General features: G+C 36.8%; 1 protein-coding gene across 16 annotated transcripts in view; it reads right to left on the bottom strand.

Annotated features, from left to right (window-relative positions):
- Positions 1–21,393, bottom strand: part of Setd5 (SET domain containing 5) — a 77,715-nt gene that overhangs the window by 36,460 nt on the left and 19,862 nt on the right. For 2 of the 16 annotated variants that reach the window (XM_039107401.2, XM_063285870.1), the window contains exons 1-6: positions 4,639–4,831; positions 4,265–4,370; positions 3,730–3,938; positions 3,334–3,392; positions 2,848–3,026; positions 1,898–1,936 (exon numbers count right to left, since the gene is read on the bottom strand). In XM_039107401.2, coding sequence (XP_038963329.1) covers positions 1,898–1,936; positions 2,848–3,026; positions 3,334–3,392; positions 3,730–3,938; positions 4,265–4,370; positions 4,639–4,730 — 684 coding nt within the window. In that variant the 5' untranslated portion in view covers positions 4,731–4,831. Of the gene's footprint in view, positions 1–1,897; positions 1,937–2,847; positions 3,027–3,333; positions 3,393–3,584; positions 3,626–3,729; positions 3,939–4,033; positions 4,171–4,264; positions 4,371–4,638; positions 4,832–5,781; positions 6,399–8,139; positions 8,365–9,161; positions 9,349–21,393 lie in introns of those variants that run through there. The other 14 variants (XM_063285864.1, NM_001106614.2, XM_017592570.3 and 11 more) reach the window with 14 other exon arrangements.

Below are 21,393 nucleotides of genomic sequence, written 5' to 3'. Positions count from 1 at the left end.
AAAATAATTTAGTCAGTCTCTTCATCGATTACTAGTTTCATGACCATTTTCAGTAATAAAATCAATCTATCAAGATTGACATCAAACTCCTTGGGGGGTATCATAAAAAGACAAAAAGAATTTTAAGTTGTCATAGCACATAAAATTTCAAAATAGACTAATATTCATCCGTGTTGTATAGCAGTACAAATGATTTGTCTTTGTATTAATTAGGAGAACGAGTCACCTATTATTTCTAATAGCAATACCTAGTTTACAGTCTTATCACCCACAGGGAAAGTCACCATTTGGAATCATTATCAAATAGACTGAATAATGTTCCATCATTCTATGTAAATTGCCACAGAATTACTTATCCAAATGTACTGAAGAAATACTGGTTTACTTTTACCTGTTCACTCACCTTGCTGGCCCAAAACACTAGCTAAGAGTTGTGTCTTGTAGGAAAGCTCTTCATTTTGAGATTAAAAATCCAAATGCTATTTTCTATATATTTCTATAGCTACTACCTGTATCTTTATGAAAGTTCTCCTTCAATCTGATGACAAAATTTATAACCCAACTTAAAAATTTTAAGATAATTAAAGCCCTTTTTTCTGATTTAAATTTTAAGGTTCCTACAAGGCTGTGTTGAAATTGTAAGCAAAATGAACGTGTATATAAACGTCTCTGAGAGAAACAGATGGCTTTCTAAAGGTTTTGAAAGTTGAGCTAGTTACAGTATTAGTTGATAGCAGAAAAACAAACAAACAAACAAACAAAACAAAGAGGGCCTTAGAGTTGAGGTCTACAGTTAGTCCCCAAATTCTATGAAAGGTCCTTCTTGGTAAATAAAATGAAATGAAATAAGCAGCTAAAATACATGTGGCAGGGGCTGGGGATTTAGCTCAGTGGTAGAGTGCTTACCTAGGAAGTGCAAGGCCCTGGGTTCGGTCCCCAGCTCCGAAGGGGGGGAAAAAAAATACATGTGGCAACTTCTAGATCTATCTCATTAAAGAACCTCTACATAAGAGATCAAACTTTCAAATTTCAGGTAATGTCACTTGACACTAATGACAACCTCAACTGGTGCTCCAACTAAATACAAAGTAATTCTAATAAGTTGATCCTAACTCAAGGATGTAATAGCCCACTTAAGAGATTTAGGGATATGAACACTTAAAAGAACCAAACTATAATTCAAACTGAAGCTCTTAAATCTTAAAACTTTTAGGAGGTATGTCGTGAACTTATTCATGGCAGAACAAAAGAAGATACAAGAAAGGACAACCAAAGAACCTTTCCTTTAATTTATTAAACCAACCAGTACAACAAAACCCAGCCAGTATCTGAAAAGTACAATAGTTTTCCAAACATATACACAGATACACACACATACAAACACATCCACAAGGCACTCCAATCCTACTATTTGATAAGCAGCACTACATAAATCTCCACCAAGAAAAGCCAAAAAATGCCAAGAAAAATAGTGCTTTTTCAAGAAGACTACCACACATTAACAACACCAATTTCCTACTAAAGAGTTATCCTTTCAATTGGTGAGTCAAAGTCAAAGTTGTCAAGGAGAGTTTACAAGGGAGCCTGGCTCATCACCAGAAAATTCTCCCTCCAGAGGTTGAGTCCAATCACTGGAATAAAATACACTAGCCTCATTTTGTTTTAAAAAACTGTGACTTACCCTCCACACCACCACAATGAAACAGAAATGTGAAAATACGTCATAAAATAGACAAGAACGTCCACTCTGGAGAAAAGCTTTGAGAAAACTGAATGGCAACATTACAACCTTGTGAAAAGCAGACTCCAAGATTTCCAGACCATCAATGTCAGAAAGAAGCCAACCAAAATGCAAGATCAAATGTAAAATGCAGCATCAGGAAAGGTTACCCCTTACCTTCATCCGTAAGGACTTCCGGGATCCCTCTCGAAATGCCTATCCCAAAGAGGAAAACAAGTAGAACAAAACAAAACTTGGTACCAAGAATGACAGTCATACCCATGTGACTAAAACTAAGGCACTAACCAGTATTCTATCCTGCCTCATTTTCTGTGAAACTCATACAACTGTAAACCTCAAACCATGGTCAAGAAAAAGGCACAGTTCAAAGGCTCATGAACACCAACATGAATTCCAATACTTTTATGGAACTAGACAATTAATAGGTAAGAACATGCACTACTTATATACTATACAAACTGCTGACACTGAGCAGAAAGTTATTACAATCCTTAAATTGCAGATTATCAGTTTTGAAATTAAGAAGGAGACAAAAGACCAATCCCCTTTATAAAGGGTGAGCAAGTGACCTAGCAGCAACCAAGTTGCTGTGATGGGGAAGAAAGGAAAGACAAATGTTTCTATCTAAGAGTACAGAAAAGTGACCAAGACAATAAGGAAACCTAGACCATTCAAGATAAATTTCCTCATGTTTTGTAGTTGTTTTGTCTAGATACAGGACAATCAATCAGCCCAATGACATGGGTCACCCATGTAACCAAGACAAGATTGCTTTGTGGCAAAGAAGTAGGGAGATGCTGGAAAGATAGTGGAAGACTAGATTTGAGGTTGCATCTCATGAGATTGTACCAGGAAGGGCTGGCATTCCATACCTGGGATGGTGGTTGAAGTAGAAGAAACTGAGCCTGTGGTGATGGTTACGTAGATTAGAAGAGAGTTTGATCTGTTTGTACATAATATTGATCAGCTGATTTTTTGAAAGTAGAAAAAAGTGGCCAAACACTGGCATCAAATTTCTTCAAAGAATTTTAGTGTATTTGTGCTCGAATCAAATGTTTGAGCTACTTCAGAATACTTCCATTCAAGGTTTGTTTTATACTGCATACCTTGATCTTCTTCGTCTTTGGTGCTGCACGACCCTTTTCTGGACTCTTTTTCCGCTTCTTGGGTTTGGTTCTTCTAACAGTTAAGGTGATGCTTGTAGGTGTGTGCTGTGTTGCTGTGTACAACACAGTGGAAGGAGAAAGCTCCTCATCCCAGCTTTCTGTTGCACTGCTATCCCCACCTGAACAAAGATGATTACACAGTTCAGGCACTAACATCGCCTTCTACACGTCTCACATCTGGTAAGTCATTAATTCTACATAGATCCCTAGACCCCCACCCTTTTCTGAAAACAAAGATTTGTTGTTGTTGGCATGAAGTTTCTAAGATTTATTCTATTCTGTATTCCATCTATTTTCCCCCCCTTCAAATTAGTCTCCACATTCTGCTGTCTTTAAATGGGTAACTTAACAAAAATAAGTAAATAAATAAATAAATAAATAAATAATTTACAGTCAAAATGTGGGTTTAACCCACCTTCTGCTCACCTGATATGTTGTCCTGCTTCCGCCGATGAAGTCTAATAACCTTCCCCCTGCTCATTCCCCTAAAGAGGGAAAATAAACTTAAAGTAGTCCTTCCAGCAGCATGCAGCATATCACATCATACATGGGAGAAGTGTCTCTGCAGATACTACCCCTCCCTCCCACCTACCAAATGTTTCCAGGACATTAAATTTCATATCAAATTCAATAGCTTTAACATCAATCTCTCATTCCTTGTTGTCAGCAATTCTCACCTAGTGCAGAGAATTCGAGCCAAGGAGCACTAAGGAATCATCTACATTAACAAACACAAGAAAGAATACTTTGAGCTTTTCCCTACTGATAAGAAACCCTAATCCCAGCAACCCAGGTTTGAATTTAGATGAAACAGGATCTTACCTGCACTTGTCACAGTTGAGAAGGAAGCCATCCTGAGAAAGACCACAAGGACACCAGGTAGGAACAGTCTCTCCTTCAGAGTTCGGGCTGTCTCCACAGCGTTCCTCTACGGGCGACGGCAGGCCATTCAGGTCAGAACGAGGGATGATCGTCTGGACAGGGGGAGAAGCAGGAGGTGTCGGAGGAGGAGGGGCTCCGTAATTATGATCCTGAAAATAAGATTTTTTAAATCAACAGTGTCCAAACACTGGCCCCTCTCTCCCCTAAAGTATGGTACATATGGAAAGAAAGAAGAAAGTAGTACCCTTCGTTTTTTGGCTTCAACCAGGAAAGTGATAAAACAAAATGCCAAGGTCAACTGGGACATAAAAACAAGAACAATGATGCAGGGCTAGACGTCCGCTGGAGGCAGGGAAGTGCAAAAGGGGCAACTTCGTCATGCTGCATATAAACATTTCAAGAAAGTCACAATGTATAAGAATGGATTACACTCCAGGAAGATCACTGCTCTGGAGAGAAACAAGTGCATACTCACAGCATAAGGCAGTCCTCGACACCCATGCCTCTGAGTGGTCCCATAATTATGAGTGGAGTACAGGCTCTTCTCATTAACTGCTGGACTAGCCTCCACAGATTCAGGGCTGCACAAAGGCGAAAAGCAACGCATGATAGCATAACACCTACTCTTCTCTTAAACTAGCAGTTCACTTCCCATTCTAATCCCTTCTCTTTCCACAACCACCAGCCACTAGAATAAGAACTTAGTGAAAATCTGTTTAACATAACTAAGCCTATAAATAAGAGTGTTATTGAATGTGGATTTGTGTGTAACATGAAGCCAGTATAGGCAGATGTCTCAAGGCAGGCACCTGGGATACAAGGTGTCCCTAATGACAAACACAAACGTACCAGCAGAGCGGGGAGTTTCCCCTAGAGAAGCCACTCTGGGCTGGTTTAGACTCAGAACTATTCTTCTTAATTGGATCTCTTAATACTTCCATGAAACCTCACATGACATTTGCAGTGAGTGAGATGATGAAAGTGCCTTCTGCACTGCCCCAGGGACCAGGCCCTCTTCCATTCACTACCAAGACAGGATACCCTGAAGAAAGTACAGGCAAAAACAATGGCATCTTATATTTATCACACCTCTCATCTTGATGAACCACCAAATACCTTTTCACATATTAGAATTTCTCATCCACCAAGGACATGCAAGCATATTCAAGGACACAATTGTTAACAGCTGCATGATAATAACATAGAACTTCAAAATAAAACTGGATTTGGGAGTTAAATTTGTTTCATACTAGATACTAACTGTGATTACCATTATGAATCATCTATAATTTGGGTCTATATGTATTGATTCATGTAATATCTGTAATTATCAAACATGATCACCCCCTTTTTATAGAGGGAAGTGAAGCTGAGGTGGTGAGATTACATGATTTTTCTAAGTATGTATGCTTATAGAGTCAGGATTTAAAACAAAGACATCTCTGACTCAAAGCCTCCTCCTTTCCCATTATGCACTGCTTGAAAACAAGGTTAACACTCTATCTGTATACTGTATTTGAGGCCTTTAGGCCCAGGAACTCTCTCTTTTTTATTTTTATATTCAAGGTCATAAATTTAACATAAGTTTTACTTGATTAAAGAAAAAGGCATCCATAGCCAAGGATGAAATAGGTTTTTTCCTTGTTTCTTTACTTCAACTTTTGTTATCTGGTTCAGTTTTATGGACTTTTGAAGAATACATAAGGAATATAATTGTATGACTTGGCAGAAGTGAGAATGTTTTGTCTGTAATGTACATCAATCAGAAAAAAGATTCACCCATTAGCAACACCAATGGTCAGTGTTAACACAACTCTATAGAGATCACAGGGTTTTGGCGAATCAAATAATTCAGTTTGTTCCAAATAACCACCTTCCTGCTTCAAGATATACAAAACACACACACCAAGCAGGAGTACACCGTGCAGTTCAATGTAGCACATGAATGCTAAGTAAGGGAAGAAAGGAGACTGAGATGTGTATTGAACTCACCTAGTTATGGTCCACAACTGTGAGAAGGGGTCTTACTAACAACAGCAAAGGTCATTTCTAGGTGAGGAACTCAGACAGAGGAAAGTGTTCTCTGTTAGTGAGGTGCATGCACTTTAGTAATTGACAGGGTCTTCAAAATGGGAATTGGCAGTGGGGGTGGCTGGAAGGGCAATATATCAAGAATGCAGGTCAGTATTCTTGAGAAAAGGATGATCTGAACATGGGTCACTGAGGCAATTGGCTGAGTATTAGGAAACAGGTAGGGTTTCCTAAAATGAAACCAAAGGCAGACAAGCATTAATAAAATGAAGGTAGAATTTAGTTTTTATGATGGACAGTTAAAAGAAAATAATGGATTTATACACTGTTATTGACTATGTATGTTACTAGATAAGTAATTCAAAGGGCTGTACATAGTTTTATGTAGGGGATTTTATACCATTAAACACATGGGGTGAAATAAGAAAGTTGTTTATTAGAAATGAAGTTTTTTTGTGGGACAGGAAAAATAAAAGTTGCATGAAATAAAAGATGGCCATGGAGATGGAGCTATGCTGATTATATCTTACCCATCTCCAAACTGGGTAAATATGAACATATGCACTTCATGTGCAAGTCTAGGGAATAAAAATAAAACGTACATTGTGGGGTTAACAGGCCATCCTATTGCTCAGTAGTATGCAGTCAACTTCAAGCACAGCCATTTAAAATATTGTTATGCACACCTAATCTAAAATTTAAACATATTTTTAATGAGGAACTTTACAATGTCTACATGAGTTAGAAATTATACATTGATTTTTATGTGTATTTTAAAACACTGATTAAAATTTTACAGTATAGGATATGGGGAGGTAGCTCAGTGCTTATCCAGTCTGTTTGAGGACCTGGGTTCAAGCCTCAGGACCGCAAAAAACAACAAACAAAAAAGGAAGTATTAGGACTGCATGTCTTTATTAGACAACCATTTTATGCAAATGATTATATCCTTCTTTTGACTAAAATGATTTAAGAGTTGGGCATACATAGAGAAATTTGGCTCATAATAGATATATCCCATCAATTATGTGCAACGAACAATACTCAGCCTGACATTATAAGGGCATCTCTTCGAAAATAACTGGTATTTGGTCATCCAAGAGATGCAAAGATCTTTTTGTGGTTATTGTTATATCTACAAGTTTTCCTACAAGTAACTTTGTGCATGTATATAATTGCAAAATGTTAACAATCAAGAGTTAAAAATTTTATGAGGCAAGGTATAGGTTCTTCCTTGGTTAGATATGTTGCCCTGAATACCACATTTCATCTTGAGAGTTCTTGGAACAACGGTTAGGCATGATGAAGGACAAATATCATTAATAATTAGTAACAGACTAGCATATAAGCTAAATGATTGACCCTTTGTAAAACTAATCAACAAGAAATGTGAAATTGGTTGTTGAGCATAGTTATGAGAATTTTGTCTGGAGATACTGAATGAGAACCCTTAGAAAGTTCAAGGACACAGCACTGCAGTCATACTATAGGCTAGACTACGTTCATTCTTGAATTGCTCCTTGATTCCCCAGATCATATGTGCAGTTGTTATACTTGGAGGAAATTATCTGTTTAAAAATAACTGCTTTAGATCTTTTCCTTACCTACCAATTCCAAACGTACTCATTTAACCTCTTTACTTCTTATAAATAATAATGCTGTCTACTTATACATCATTTGTTAACACTGTAGTAGGTTATTTATGACTTTATAAAGACCTATAACCACTATACAATTGAGCTGGCTATCCAATAACACAGCAAGAGTTTTAAGCACTTTATTTTAGAGAAAAATTACACAATTGGAAGTCTCAGCTAATAGTATTTAACTAAATCTTGTTGGCATGCAAAAATCATAACCAAAACCAAACCACAAAAAAAAAAAAACAACAAAAAACAAAAAAAGAAAACCAAAATAAAACCCCCCAAATGACAGCAACAAAGTAACAACAACAACAAAAAATCCTCTACAATAAAGAAAGACAACTAGTCATTCCTATACCCTCCCTCCTCCCATTGTTTTATGGGAATAAGCTTGAAAATGACTTTAAATTCCAGACTACCCCAGAATACCATATATTACTTCCCAGGGTAGTTTAATGTCTTCCTCTTTAAGGAACACAATAAAAGTCAACAGTAGGTAGCTTTATAAAGAGAGATACATGCTCTTTAATAATATCCTCAGTTTTAAGGAAACCACTATTAACAAGGGACGCCATTCAACCCAGAATTCTGGAACAGTCGCTTTGCTTTGCTGAAGGGGAAAGAATTCCCAGGGACTGAAAATGGCAAGAGAAACGGGAATTAGAGCAACACCCACCTCACTCAAGAAGTGGCTGTGGGATCAAGAGTCTGAACTGGACCTGAACATATTCAAAACACCAGGATTTTTCCAGCCCAGACCCTAATCCCTGGTACTGCCTGGAATAGACTTGGCTTCTGGGGGTGTGCTGCCCCCTAGGCCCCTTGGGTCTCTTTCGCTGGACTTTCACATCCTGGTGTAGTGCCACTTCGTCTTGAAAGGTAGGGGGCTTCCACTTCCTTTCTGTAAGCAAGGAAGATTGGGTACAAGGGAGGTAAAAGGACAAGAGGGGGGAATCTGTGAGCGGGGGCAATCTTGGACAACTTAAAAGAGAAGGGATACAAAAGGCTAAAAAATTTTAAACCGAGTAATATATAAAATTGTATAATGAAGGCCTACCTTCATTGTCATTTGGCATTTAAATTCTTCAAAGAACTGAGTCTATTTAAGGGATTGGGCCTTTCGACAAATTCTGAATTCCTAATGCTGCTCTTAGCTGAAAAAACAAATTTGGTACCACTGACTTTGAAGGTCCTCTTTCTAGGCAACGAATATTGTAAAAATAGATGATACAGCTCTCCACGTCTTCTACCCCAGAATGAGCTGGTTAAAAGCAGCCTGCCCATATAAAGTTTCAGCCCCTTTACTCTAGAATAATGGCAAGTACATAGGAAGAGGCCTTCAAAGAAAATCAGTCTGAAAGAAAACCTATCTCTTTTCATCAGAATAATTAACTCTTTAGAAGGAGGTGGTAACACCCACTTCATTTCAATCTTCCCCGCCCATAAAACAAAGGAAAATGTAATCACTGCTTTGCAACTTTGATTCTATTTACCCAGAAATCCCTCCTTAAAAGCTCCTTTCCTCCCCCTTCTAATTCCTTTGTCCCTCCAACTGGGGGTGGGGGGAGGGCAAGCCTAATGTTTTCTGAAGTGGGATAGGTTTTAAGAAAATATTACATATAGTTTATGACCTGCCCGGAAGAAATCCATCCTCACACAAGCTTGCAGCAATCCTATTATCTAGGAAATAGCACTTACTCTGATCCAGCAGCCATATCTGAGTACGATGTATCTGGTGTGGTGACTCCCAGAGGGATTGCAATGCTCATGACGTCCAAGACAGCAGAGGGTAGGAATCACGGGGTCCAATTAATGGAGACTGACCACTCAAAGAGTGGGGGTGAACTGCAGAGCCTCAGCCAACATGTTACGGACATGAGGAATCCTGCCACAGAAAATGAAAATATCCACTGACCAGAGAATTTTTTAAATTTATCTTAAATGCTGTTAAGGTGTTTTGTACTGTTAGAATAACAATTTTTGTGTTTGTGGTATCTCTGCACAGTGTGTATGCTTGAGAGTATTCATGTATGCACATGGAAAACCACAAGAGGATTCTGGCTGTCTTCCTCTAAGGCTCTCAAATCTTATTCCCTTGAGACAGGGTCTCTCATTGAACTGCAAAATCACCGTTTTGGCTGGGTTAGCAGGCTGGCCAGTAAGCTTGTAGGATCCACTTGTAGTATCTATGCCCACCAGTACTGGTTAGAGGTATGTGAAGCCACAGCCTCCTGTCTTCTTACATGGATGTTAGAGATTTGAATTCAGGTCCTCATAGTTGTACAAGTACTATTTATATTGTAAGCCATCTCTTTAGCTCCCTTAATAAAGTTAAAAAAAATTAAATCTAGGCTTACTATGTATTCTAATTTAACTAATGTTCTACAAAGGAGATTAGTAAAAAGTTACACTTACTTTTAAATTTCTATTTTCATTATTCTTTTTTCTGCCAAAGTGAAAATAGTCTGTGACTGGCTCACTAAAAACCACATGATCCTCACTCTATCTGTTCAGCAGATATACTTTTCCAGTAGTCTACGATATACCAAACAAATTTTTTAAGATTTAGGATGGTTATCAGAAGTATCCGAGAACTACTATTCTGTAATAGTTTCATTTAAACTTCTTCCAGGAAACCAATGAGCATAGTTGAATCAACACTCAGTTATTCCTTCTAATGTAAACCTGGTAGAAGATATCAATTGTTATACTCTGACTTGTTAAAAATCTGTTTTATTTGCATGTTGTACATTTTAAATGTACACAGTGCCCACAGAGGCCAGAAGAGGGCACTCAGAATGGAGTTTCAGACAGTTTTAAGCTGGTATGTGGGTGCTAGGTATTGAAACCAAGGTCCTGTAGATGAACAGCCCCTGTTTTTAATTTAATGCTGAGCCATTTCTCCAGCCCCTCTCTGACTTCTTTTAAATAGTCCTAACTATTAACTAATCTTAGAGATCATGTAATTATCTAAAACCCATAATTGTGCAGTAATATACACTGATAGATATGAATAAAAACAGAAATGAGAGGCTGGAGAGATGGTTCAGTGGAGAGCACTGGTTGCTCTTTCACAGGCCCTGAGTTCAATTCCCAGCAACCACATGGTGGCTCGTAGCAATCTGTATAATGGAATTTGAAGCCGCCTTTTTTTTTTTTTTTCCTTCTTTTTTCTTTTTTTCAGAGCTGGGAACCGAACCCAGGGCCTTGCACTTGCTAGTTAAGCGCTCTACCACTGAGCTAAATCCCCAACCCCTGAAGCCTTCTTCTGACATGCAGATAATACATGCAGATAGAGCAGCCATACATAAAATAAACAAATCTTTAAGAAAAAAACATAAAAGAGGGGGTGGAGAGAAGAAGCTAAGCATGTGTGGGTATAGAGGACATACAGAAATTTGTACCTCCTGCTCAATTGTTGTGACTTAATGACTTTAAAAGAATGTACTTTTTCTCTCTGAAAGGTAACTAAAATACTAAAGAACATTGCATGACAAAGATTATTTTGCATAAAAAAGCAGTGAATATACTTTGATTTGGTAACCATAAACTGGCATTGTTTAGGAAGAAAAAAACCAGTGAGTAGTAAATATGGGGAAAAAGCAGAATAAGACATTAGGAGGTAAAAAAGCAGTATCTGCATGATTCACATTAGTGGTTTCATATTAATGTAAAAAGAGCTATAAAAATGTATGTGTTTAGAAGTCAATAAAGGCAAAGGTCTAGACTAAAAAGGCTCTGGTAATTGATTTATTAATTTATTCAACAGTAGAAAGTCATCGGCCAGGCGGTGGTGGTGGTGACATAAGCCTTTGATCCAAGCACATAGTGGGAGAGGTGGGGGATCTCTTGAGTACAAGGCTAGCCTGGTGTACATGGTAAGCTCCCAGGACAGCCAGAGCTACCCAGAGAAACCCTGTCTCTAAAACTCAAAACGGAAAGAAGTCAAATAATTACCAATACTATTAAAAAATAGTTAAATAAAACAAAAAGTAGATGATTCCTAAATCAATTAGGAATTAATGAAAATTTTAAAGTTACTGATGAGACATGAATTTCATTTTGATAAATGACACTTTAATGTGGCAAAAGAAAACTAATTCTGAATGGTCAATTAGTCCAAAATTAAGACCACATAAAGGTATTACTTTTGCACCACTAGTTGAGAAAGCTACCACAGCAATAAATGAAAGCAGTTTTCTGTAGGACCTGGGCCTCTTCAAACAGGGTATGGCAAAATACCTGTTCTCATCAACTCAGGGTGACACTGTTAAGACTAAAAACTAAAATGAAGTCAATTTTCCTATCAACTTGACGTAATTTATGATCAGTGTGACTGCTGTACTTGCTGTCATTGAACCAACTTGCAAATAAATATCCATCCCCTCTTAAGTAGCTAAACAAGAATTCTCAAAGAACACCCAAACAATTGGGTAAATGACAAAAAATCTGCAAGTGGCAAAGCAAAGAGAACACCTACACATAAACCCAAAGAGCACATAGACGGGCACAACCTCTAATTTTAGTTAGACAATTTGCATTAAGAAAAGTCTGAAAGTTGTTTGACCTGATAAACACCGGAATCTATCAGATAACTTATGACTAATCAAAAGAATTCAAGTCATTCAAATCAAATCAAACCAGAAAAGGCCTTAAAATTATTCAACACTATTAATAATTTTTTGCTATTGCCACCACCAACATATATTCATAAAAATAAGTATTACCCATCTAACTGCCTATCATCTACAGACATACATACCTGAGCCTGATAGTTAATTTTTTCTCTCTGATAGTAACTTGAAAAATGATACATTACAAGGCAAAGATGAAAAGGTTACTTCAGGTAGTATCTCCTCTCAAAAATGAATAAATTATTTCTATATTACCTTATAAAATCCTAACACAATAGCTAGGCACACACCCAGTAATCCCAGCATTCAATAGACCAATGCAGAAGGCTCAAGAAAGGCAAGCCTGGACTATACAGTGAGACACTGTCTCAAATGCAGTGGTGAGATATTACACCAGCCATCTGAACAGTTGATACACAGCTTTAAGAAACATCAAGAAATTAGCCTATTAATTTTTCTTCATAAATTCTTTTCCCTCTTATCAAGTGTACTGCTGCTACTATTCTGACAAAGTCGATTTTAATAGGCCAACTTGATCATGTTGTCCTAAATCATAATGGAGTTTCTTTTTTTAATGTCTGTCTGTTTTTGATGGTCTTAACTTAATGTACATTTGTACACCAGAAAAGGACACCAGCTCCTATGAGGCTGTAGTTATAGATGATTGTGGGTGCTAGGAATTAAACTTAGGACTTTTGGAAGAACAGCCAGGGTTCTTAACTGCTAGGTTATCTCTCCAGCCCCATGACAAGGTTTCCTAATTCAAATTTTGATAATAACAAAATTCTTTTTATACAGTTCCTTCATTGAAAAAATGATGTGAAAATGTAGCTATTTAAATGATAAAGAACCTTTACTACATTATCTATATACAATCTTTTATTATATCTTATGTAAGAAAACATTTAGTTGGGTTTAATCAAGCTTATAGCTAGAGTAGCTATTAATTTAGTCTCCTAACTTGCAGATGTGTAAGAACTGTGTCTAGAAAAAAATAATTTCAAAAATATAATTTACTCCATTACTTAAATTCTTTTCACCAGAACACAAACCATGGCAGAGATTAAAAAAAAAAAAAAAAGACCTTTTTTTTTTTAACCCCAAAGCTGTAGTTCCAAGGCTAAATATAAATACTATGCCTGACGTATCAAGAAGGATCAAGAAATGTTTACTGAGTAAACTCATCATGGTAACCAAATTCAACATTTACTAAAATTCAAAATACAACAAATGAAAAGGATTTGGGGCAGTCACCTTTGAGATCTCCCCAATTATATGCCAGTAGCTCTGAAACCCGAGAAAAGTCTGAAACACAACTTAATATATGAAGAAATATTGATATGCTCAAAAAGTGGAATGTTATAGATTAATAATTTTATTTCTGTATTGCCTTGTTAATCACCCTACTTTCCATTTAGAACTAAGCTTACCCCTTTAACTTGCATGCACCATTGCACACAAAATAACTAAGGGCAGGAAGAAAATAGCCTTGGTTTCCAAGTTGATGAGATACTGCCCTTCTCTTCCCTTCAATCAAAACTGTTTTCCGGGGGAATCCCAAGTTTTTCTGTCTTTCCTGGGGGTTCTTTACTCACCAATTCCAACCTCAGTAACTTTTGGGTTTTTTTTTTTTTTTTTTTTTTTTTTTTTTTTTTTTTTTTTTTTTTTTGGGAAATCGCTATAGCCTTGGCTCGCCTTCCCAAGTGCGATAATAATAGGCATACACCACCACATTCCAGTTTTACTTTGGACAAAAGGGTCTAGAAAAACACTAAATTATGACTCCTTCCTTTTCCCTCATTTCATTCCTGATAAAAAGTGGGGGCCAGGGGATCAGTTCTACCTGTGGTCAATTCCATCAACTTACTATATCCCCAAAAAGGAAGGAAAATAGGTAACCTATTAGATTTGGGGGAAAGAAGAGGAAGAAAGGAAGAGGTAGGTAATCAGTATTTCTTAAATTCATGTTTTCTTCACAAAGTCAAATATAGTACTGACCAAAATGAGCTTTCAATAACCAAAATAATAACAGGTCATAAACATGGACAGAGAGTTGTTCACGAGTCACCAATTATTAGAGGGCATGCCCTTTACATTTATGTTTTTTGTGTGTATGTGTTTCTCATTTTGAAAAATCTAGAAGACAAAGTAGTCTTTAGAAAAATACTCTCAAAAGTATACTCAAAATTTTAAAAAAAGGTTTGAAGGTAACAGTAAAAGGAAGAAATAAAATAGCCAAGTCTTCAGCAGCAGCAAGTAAGAGAAAAGACAGGCAAAATAATAGTATAGTTTCACATCAATTAACAATCCACCAGATCTACAGAATACTGAATCCACAAACAAACCCAGCCTGTCTTCCAATACTAAGTACTCTTTTGAGAGTTACCATTTATTTGTAGTTTCTGGACTTTTAAGAGATTTCAGAAGATATGTTATCAGACAGGTGAGGCGGAAGCAGCTGGGAGACAAGAGTCCAATAAACAGCCAATCCAATGAAAGAAACACACAAGTCTGCTTTAGCAATCCTGTGAAGAGGACTGGCAGGAAGAAGAGTGCTGCTTTAGAAAGAGAACCAGGCCTCATACGCTTCAGACAGTCTTTGTACTGAGGCTGTGGACCTTGGCCACTCTCCCAGAGATGATGCAATCCTGACTGAACAAGATCTGCTGCCAGACAAGAGATTGTTAGCAGCCTTTGCAGACAGCAACTCCGCCAAGAAGCAATCTCTGAGCAGCTCCCCATAAACCACCAGAATGTCAAATTTCTTCAATTTCAGTCTCTGATAAAATAAAAGGAATATTCCTACCACATACATCCCAAGCAAGCCCCTTTGCTAGAATGCCCTGTCTTACCTTGCTTTTCATTTAACTATGTTTATAATAACCACCACTCATAATTACATTTAAAATGAAACACCAAAAATATTTTTACTTTTAACAGAATTCTCTAGACATATTAACAATAAAACCTTTACAGTAAAAATTTATACTTATCTTCCTCAGTTTCCTATGAAAAACCAGGGATACCAAAGTCTCTTGTATAAAAACTGCCATGAAATCTGATCCACAATTATGAGTCAAAAAACTAAAGATAAATATTTAGGCTAATCTAGGGCCAGAGAGGTAAATTTTGTATTTCTGAAATTACATGGAACTCAGTACATAAAATGATGTCATCTAGTAGATAAAAAAGAAAACCTACTACTGCTTAGGTCAAGATAAAAGTTAAACAATGTATCTTTACAATGCCTCCTTTTCTAAGGGGCAGCATGACTTCAGATCTTACTAGAGTTAATGATTATAATCTTCCTTAGGTATTAGGTTTCTCATATATCAGACTGTTCTTACCTTGTTAAAAACCTTGTTAGTGAACTCCAACAAGAAGCCTCAAACCAAATTTCCTTTTAAAACCACCACCCTTAAACTAGGACGTAACTCAAAACTCAGGTATCCTACACATTTTTACCTGAAAACATTATGCTCAACCCTGTATTTACATGATTACATAATGAAAATTAACATGTCCAGCACAACTCTGAAAATTCTTTAGTAAATAAGTTAATGAGTAATTTAACTGAGCTAAGAGAGAAAATTTGTTCAAACAGAGACTGGGGGTGAAATCTGGTAGGATGCTTTGGTACCACCCAGCCCTAGCCTTGCACAAACTTGGCATAGCATTACAGGGCTATAATCCCAGGGCTTTGGTGGTAGAATTATCAGAAGTTCTAGGTTATGCTGGGTTACATATAGAAAATTTTGGGCAAATCTGGGATATGTGAGTCTTAGCTTAAAAAAAAATTACCTTCAGAAAAATTGCAAAGGGGTTGGGAAAAAAATAGTAATTTTATGATTTGATCTTTCAATCTGCTTATCTAAAATACTGTACATATAAGTTGAATCTTTTTTTAAATCATTTTTTCTTATGACTATAAAATTTAAAATGGGGGGTTTAAAGGGTGGGACTGGGAGGAGAGAGGGGAGGGGAGTGAAAGTAAATAAATGAAAAACATTTTTTTAATAGACTGGGAACTATTATGAGGTCTTTAAAATGTAGCTTCACTCTCCCATCAATTAACAATCCACCAGATCTAAAAAATACTGGATCCACTGACAAACCCAGCTTGTCCTCAACAACTTCTATTTTCTACGTTATACCTATACTTTATACTTCATTTAAACACACACACACACACACACACACACACACACACACACACACACACACACACAAAACACTTACTTCAAAATGCAAGTTGTTTTTTTTTTACCAATAACCAGTTTTCTGCCGAACTCATGTACCATCTGAATTATATATGTATCCATTTCTAGCCAATACCCAACTATCCCAAGGGAAAAACCCAGCAATACCATACATAACATATTACTTTTTTTTTTTTTTACCATGGGAGAAAAGGATACTAGGAAAAATGATTACATAAGGAGCTAGAACTTTTGTGATATAGCCCATAATTTAGTTCAATGACTTCAGAAACACTGTATTACACAAATGACTTCTAAAGTTATCAAAATAAAATACTCATTTTCTTTATTCCTGCTTTAAATTTCTGTGAATCCTGACATGGTCCCGACTAGCTTGGGATGCTCAAGCCAGGCCCAGTGTTTCATTATTTCTTCCTGCTGCCTATAAAGGCGGATGAAGAAGTTTCACCTCCTTCTCCAGCACTATGTCTGTTTATAGACTGCCATGCTTCCTGCCATGATGATAATGGACTAAACCTCTGAACTGTTAGCCAGTCCCAACTAAATGCCTTCCTGTCATTTATATAATGTCTCAAGTAGGTCCAACAGAAAGAAGATTGTCCTGCTCCTGATAACTCCAAGATACACATGGAGAAGAATCTGCAGCAGGATGTTTATGAAGCTTTTAGAATTAGGTAAGAATCTATAAAGAAAGAAGTGCTATCACTAATAACCTGGATGTGGCTAAAAATAGCTTTCACTTTTCCCAAACACCCAAAAAACGAAGGAAGAGGAAATGTGAAAAACATGACAAAGAAGTAAACAACTCCACAATAAAACCCAAACCGAAAAAACCCAAAAGGTACAGGTTGGGTGTGATGGTAAAAACTTCTAATCTCAGTCCTTGAAAGGAAATCTCTGTGAGTTCCAGGTCAACCTGGGCACACAGCGAGACCCTGTCTCAAAACAAAAACTAACAAACCGAACAGTAACAGGGAGAGAAAGGATAAATATTACATTAGTATTTAAGAATATTCAGAGATCTTGTAAAAAGTCCACCTAATTTAGACAATAGTATGTTGGGGTTAACTCTGAAGATAGGGAATACAGGCAAAAGATCCAGGAGTTGTAGAAAAAGAGAGAAACAGATTGGCATAAACTGAAATATGTGACTTAACAATTCAAGCCAAGATAAAATTTCCTTTTCATCTAACTCTTCTTTACCCTCTGGTTTCTTTAACTAAATTTACATTAATTATCTCCAGGGGATTCTGGATCTATAGTCAATGTCTGTAAAGCTTTGCTTACTATGAAGCAATTTAAGACCAATTAAAAAGAAATTCCTATTTATAATGGCTATGATAAAGGTCAAGCTGCATGTGGCAGTAGGAGAGGATAGGAAAAGAAGTTGGGTTAAGACCATATACCATGACAACAGATCTAAATAATGACCTTAAATTAGTAAGATTTTAAGAATCAGTATTTTATTCATTCTTTGGCATAAGGAAAAAAATTAATAGAATGCTGTTCATTGCACACTCATCGAGCCAAGGTTTAGAAGCCTTAGAGAAAGGTCTGAAGGCCTAAATTACGGAAAAATAACTTCTCAAATACTGGAAACTTTGGTTTTGGGATTCAAGAATACTTTGATCTGGGTGTCAAATATGACCCAATTATTAGGATCTATGGACTTCTACGTGTTAATGGGTAGGCCAGGTTTCAGCAGGGCAGTCAAAAAAGACTGCATTAGGGACACAGAATCAGCAAAGACCAAGTCACATGCAGTCACGTGCTGGTTCCAGCAGAAGTAAAATAAGATTATCCTGCTTGACAAATAAATTTTTTTCAGATAGCTAATAAAATCTTCTGAAAGAAATGGGGGAGGGGGCGTGTTAAAGGAAAATGTAAGGTTTCTAATAACCGAATAGGGATCTTTTCCTCAAGGAATTTAGATTCTATATGCAAGACTTCTGAGCCGAGCATGGTGGTACATGCCTTTAATATGAGGAGTCAGGAGGTAGAATCAGGTAAAAATCTCTGAGTTTGAGATCAGTCTGGTCTATACATCAGAGTTCCAAGTTAGCCAAAAGTTATATAGTAGGACCCCATCAAATCTCAATGCAGGCCAACTAGAATCGCCTACACAGTTGAGGATGGGATTGTCCTGCCTGGCAAATACATTTTATTAAAAAAGCCAATAAAATTTTCTCAGAAAAATGAAAAAAAAAAATCAAGACTTCTGAGGTTCTGTCCTACTGTGCTCTTACAATCAGACGATACTTAAGCATTCTTTCTTACCAGAAATGTACTTTAATAGGCAGGAGAATCTCACACTTATGCTCTCCTCTTTCTAACAAATTCAGACCTTTTAGATTTTCAAACTCTGAAAGTTTACATTTTCTAAATAGTTATTTACACATACCATGAAGCATACATCATGAACACATGCTCAGATGTGCAATTATGAGTATGCAGATCAGAGGACAACTGACACCTGAAGTTATCATTATCAGTCCTTGATTTAGGTAGGGTCTCCTGTTCACTGCTGTGTATACATGCTGACAGGACTACATACTTCTGGTGATTCCCCTCTCTCTGCCTCTCTTATTATGGGCTGGGATAACAGACTGAACTGTGTCCAGCTTTGCATGGGTTTGCTCAAAATCAGCCCTCATGCTTGTAAGGCAAGTACCTTTAACCACTGAGACACTGCCAAGACTTTATCACTTTACAGACAAAACTATAATTTCAAAAAGATTAACTTAAGTACAGCTGAGTGGTTGAGTGCTTGCCTACCATTTAATAAACTCTGGGCTATATGATTAACAATGAAATGCAGGAAATTTACTCACAAAAAAGTCACACATATAGCAGAAAAGAAAATTAAGATTTTAATGTATAGCATTTATTAAACTAATTACTTTGGATAGCAATATCTAAATGAAAAGTGTGTTTTATTTACCAGCACTACACAAGTTCAGAATAAGACTCCCAGCTTTTTTGTATTATGCAGATTTACCTTGAGTTTTGTATTATGCAGATTTCCCACTTTTCTCTTTATTTATCATTGACAACAATCACTAATATAAACACAAAAGCTATCTGAAGGTGTGTTTTCCATCTTAGGTACTCGACAGGCTGATTTCAAACTCCAATCCACCTGCCTCTACCTCCTGCATGCTAATATAGGCGTGTACCAAAACACCCAGAGTTTTATATGGTGGTAGGAATCAAAGCTAAGGCTTTGTACATGGTAGATACGCACTGTTACTAACTAGCTGCATTATCAGCCTGCCCTGAAGCTGCTGCTTTTCTCCTCTCTCCTTCCCTCTTTCTTCTCCTCTTCCCCCTCCCCCTTTTTGAGAGACGGTCTCGCTATGTAGTCCTGGCTGGCCTAGAACTACTCAAACTCAGAGATCCTGCACATCCTCCACCCAAATGCTAGATTTAAGGTGTGGAATCATCTCCTTACCTGGTCCCCGAAGATGTTTCTTATCTCTTTAGATAATGTTTGTTTACCCATGTGCCAAGCATTGCATGCTCACAGCCACATACAAGACAAAAACTAAACCAAATCACACCAAACCAAAAAAACCTCTTGACTATGTTTCTTTCTATAATAACTGAGTCAAATTCTGAAAAGAAAGTAACATTCCTGACTGCCTAAAAGCCAATCCACTACAATTTTTTCTTACCCTAATAAAGGTAAGTATGACAGAAAAATTTCTCAAAACGAAGAAACGAGCTCGACCATGTATGTTCTGATTCCTGATGAAGTAGCTAAGGACATTAACACCAAAGAAACCTTAAGCATAATACTCTGACTCCCACTGCAGTTGTCTGGCTCTATCAGTAAAGACCCTTATAATTACAAAGATGCTTATAAAAAAGCATACAAACATAATCTATGTGTGATGGGCACATGGTTGTAATCCCAGAACATGAAGAGGCAAAGGCAGATGATTTTTTTTCTAAGTTTAAGTTAGTCTACATGAGCTATAAAGTGATACTATATCTCAGAAAAATCCAACATTAGAAGAGCATAAAAAAACAAAAAACCAGAAGTAAAATTCTCGTGCATCCTCTTAAAAGAGAAAAGAAATAGCCTGACTGGTTTGTAAACTGGTTTTTATATTTAACAGGACCTATCTTTGTATCCATATGTACTTCTTCAATGATACAGTAGCACTCTTCTATTGATTCATTATAATTTAAACGGTTCTTCTGCAGGCAGATGCTCACTGTTGCTTGTTTTTGGAACTCTGCAGTGCTGCACTGAACACCCATTCATGTACTTACTGAGAACTTTGTTTACACTATACACACAAGTCTTTGGGACAAACTGTTCTAAGGAGAACTGCTAAGATAGTATGAACATATCTCATAGTCTTAATGAACCATCCTCCAGAAAAGTAAAGTGATTTTACATTCCCACATACAATGGAGTTGACTAATAGGGTAAGATGGCTAAATGTTATTTAACCCCAGAATTATCTTATAGTAAGTTGTAACTTACTTAATTGGCAATACGAGAAGGCCTACATATTCTAACAACAAAGTTCATGGAGGGAGTCAAGATCATTACTTTTTTGCAAGGTTCAGATGAATAAAAAGCTTATGTAAGTCACCAACCAGTAGACCACTGAGTAATGTTCAGGTGTGAGTTGCACAAGTGCTTATTTAAAATGTTTTAATGGATGAATTATCCTAAATCACTTTAAATTATCTCATGAGTTTCTTTATTCATTACTAGGAATATAAATTTCTCATATGAAAGAACAAACATCATTTTTAAAAAAAGATTTATTTTATTTATTATATATAAGTACACTGTGGCTGTCTTCAGACACATCAGAAGAGGGCATCAGATCTCATTATAGATGGTTGTGAGCCACCACGGGGTTGCTGGGATTTGAACTCAGAACCTCTGGAAGAACAGTCAATGCTCTTAACCAATGAGCCATCTCTCTAGCCCGAACAAACATCTTTCTTATAAACTGTTTTGTGTCACATAAAAATAGGTAAAATATAGGAAAACAATCCTTCCAAACCAAGGAGAAAAAATGCATGCGGTGTTCTGTAAACTATTTCTGGAAA

This window comes from Rattus norvegicus, chromosome 4, assembly GCF_036323735.1.
Source record: "Rattus norvegicus strain BN/NHsdMcwi chromosome 4, GRCr8, whole genome shotgun sequence".
In the NCBI taxonomy this organism is placed as follows: Eukaryota; Metazoa; Chordata; class Mammalia; order Rodentia; family Muridae; genus Rattus; species Rattus norvegicus.
Note: the sequence above shows the minus strand (reverse complement) of the source record. Positions and strands in the feature narration are given on the sequence as shown.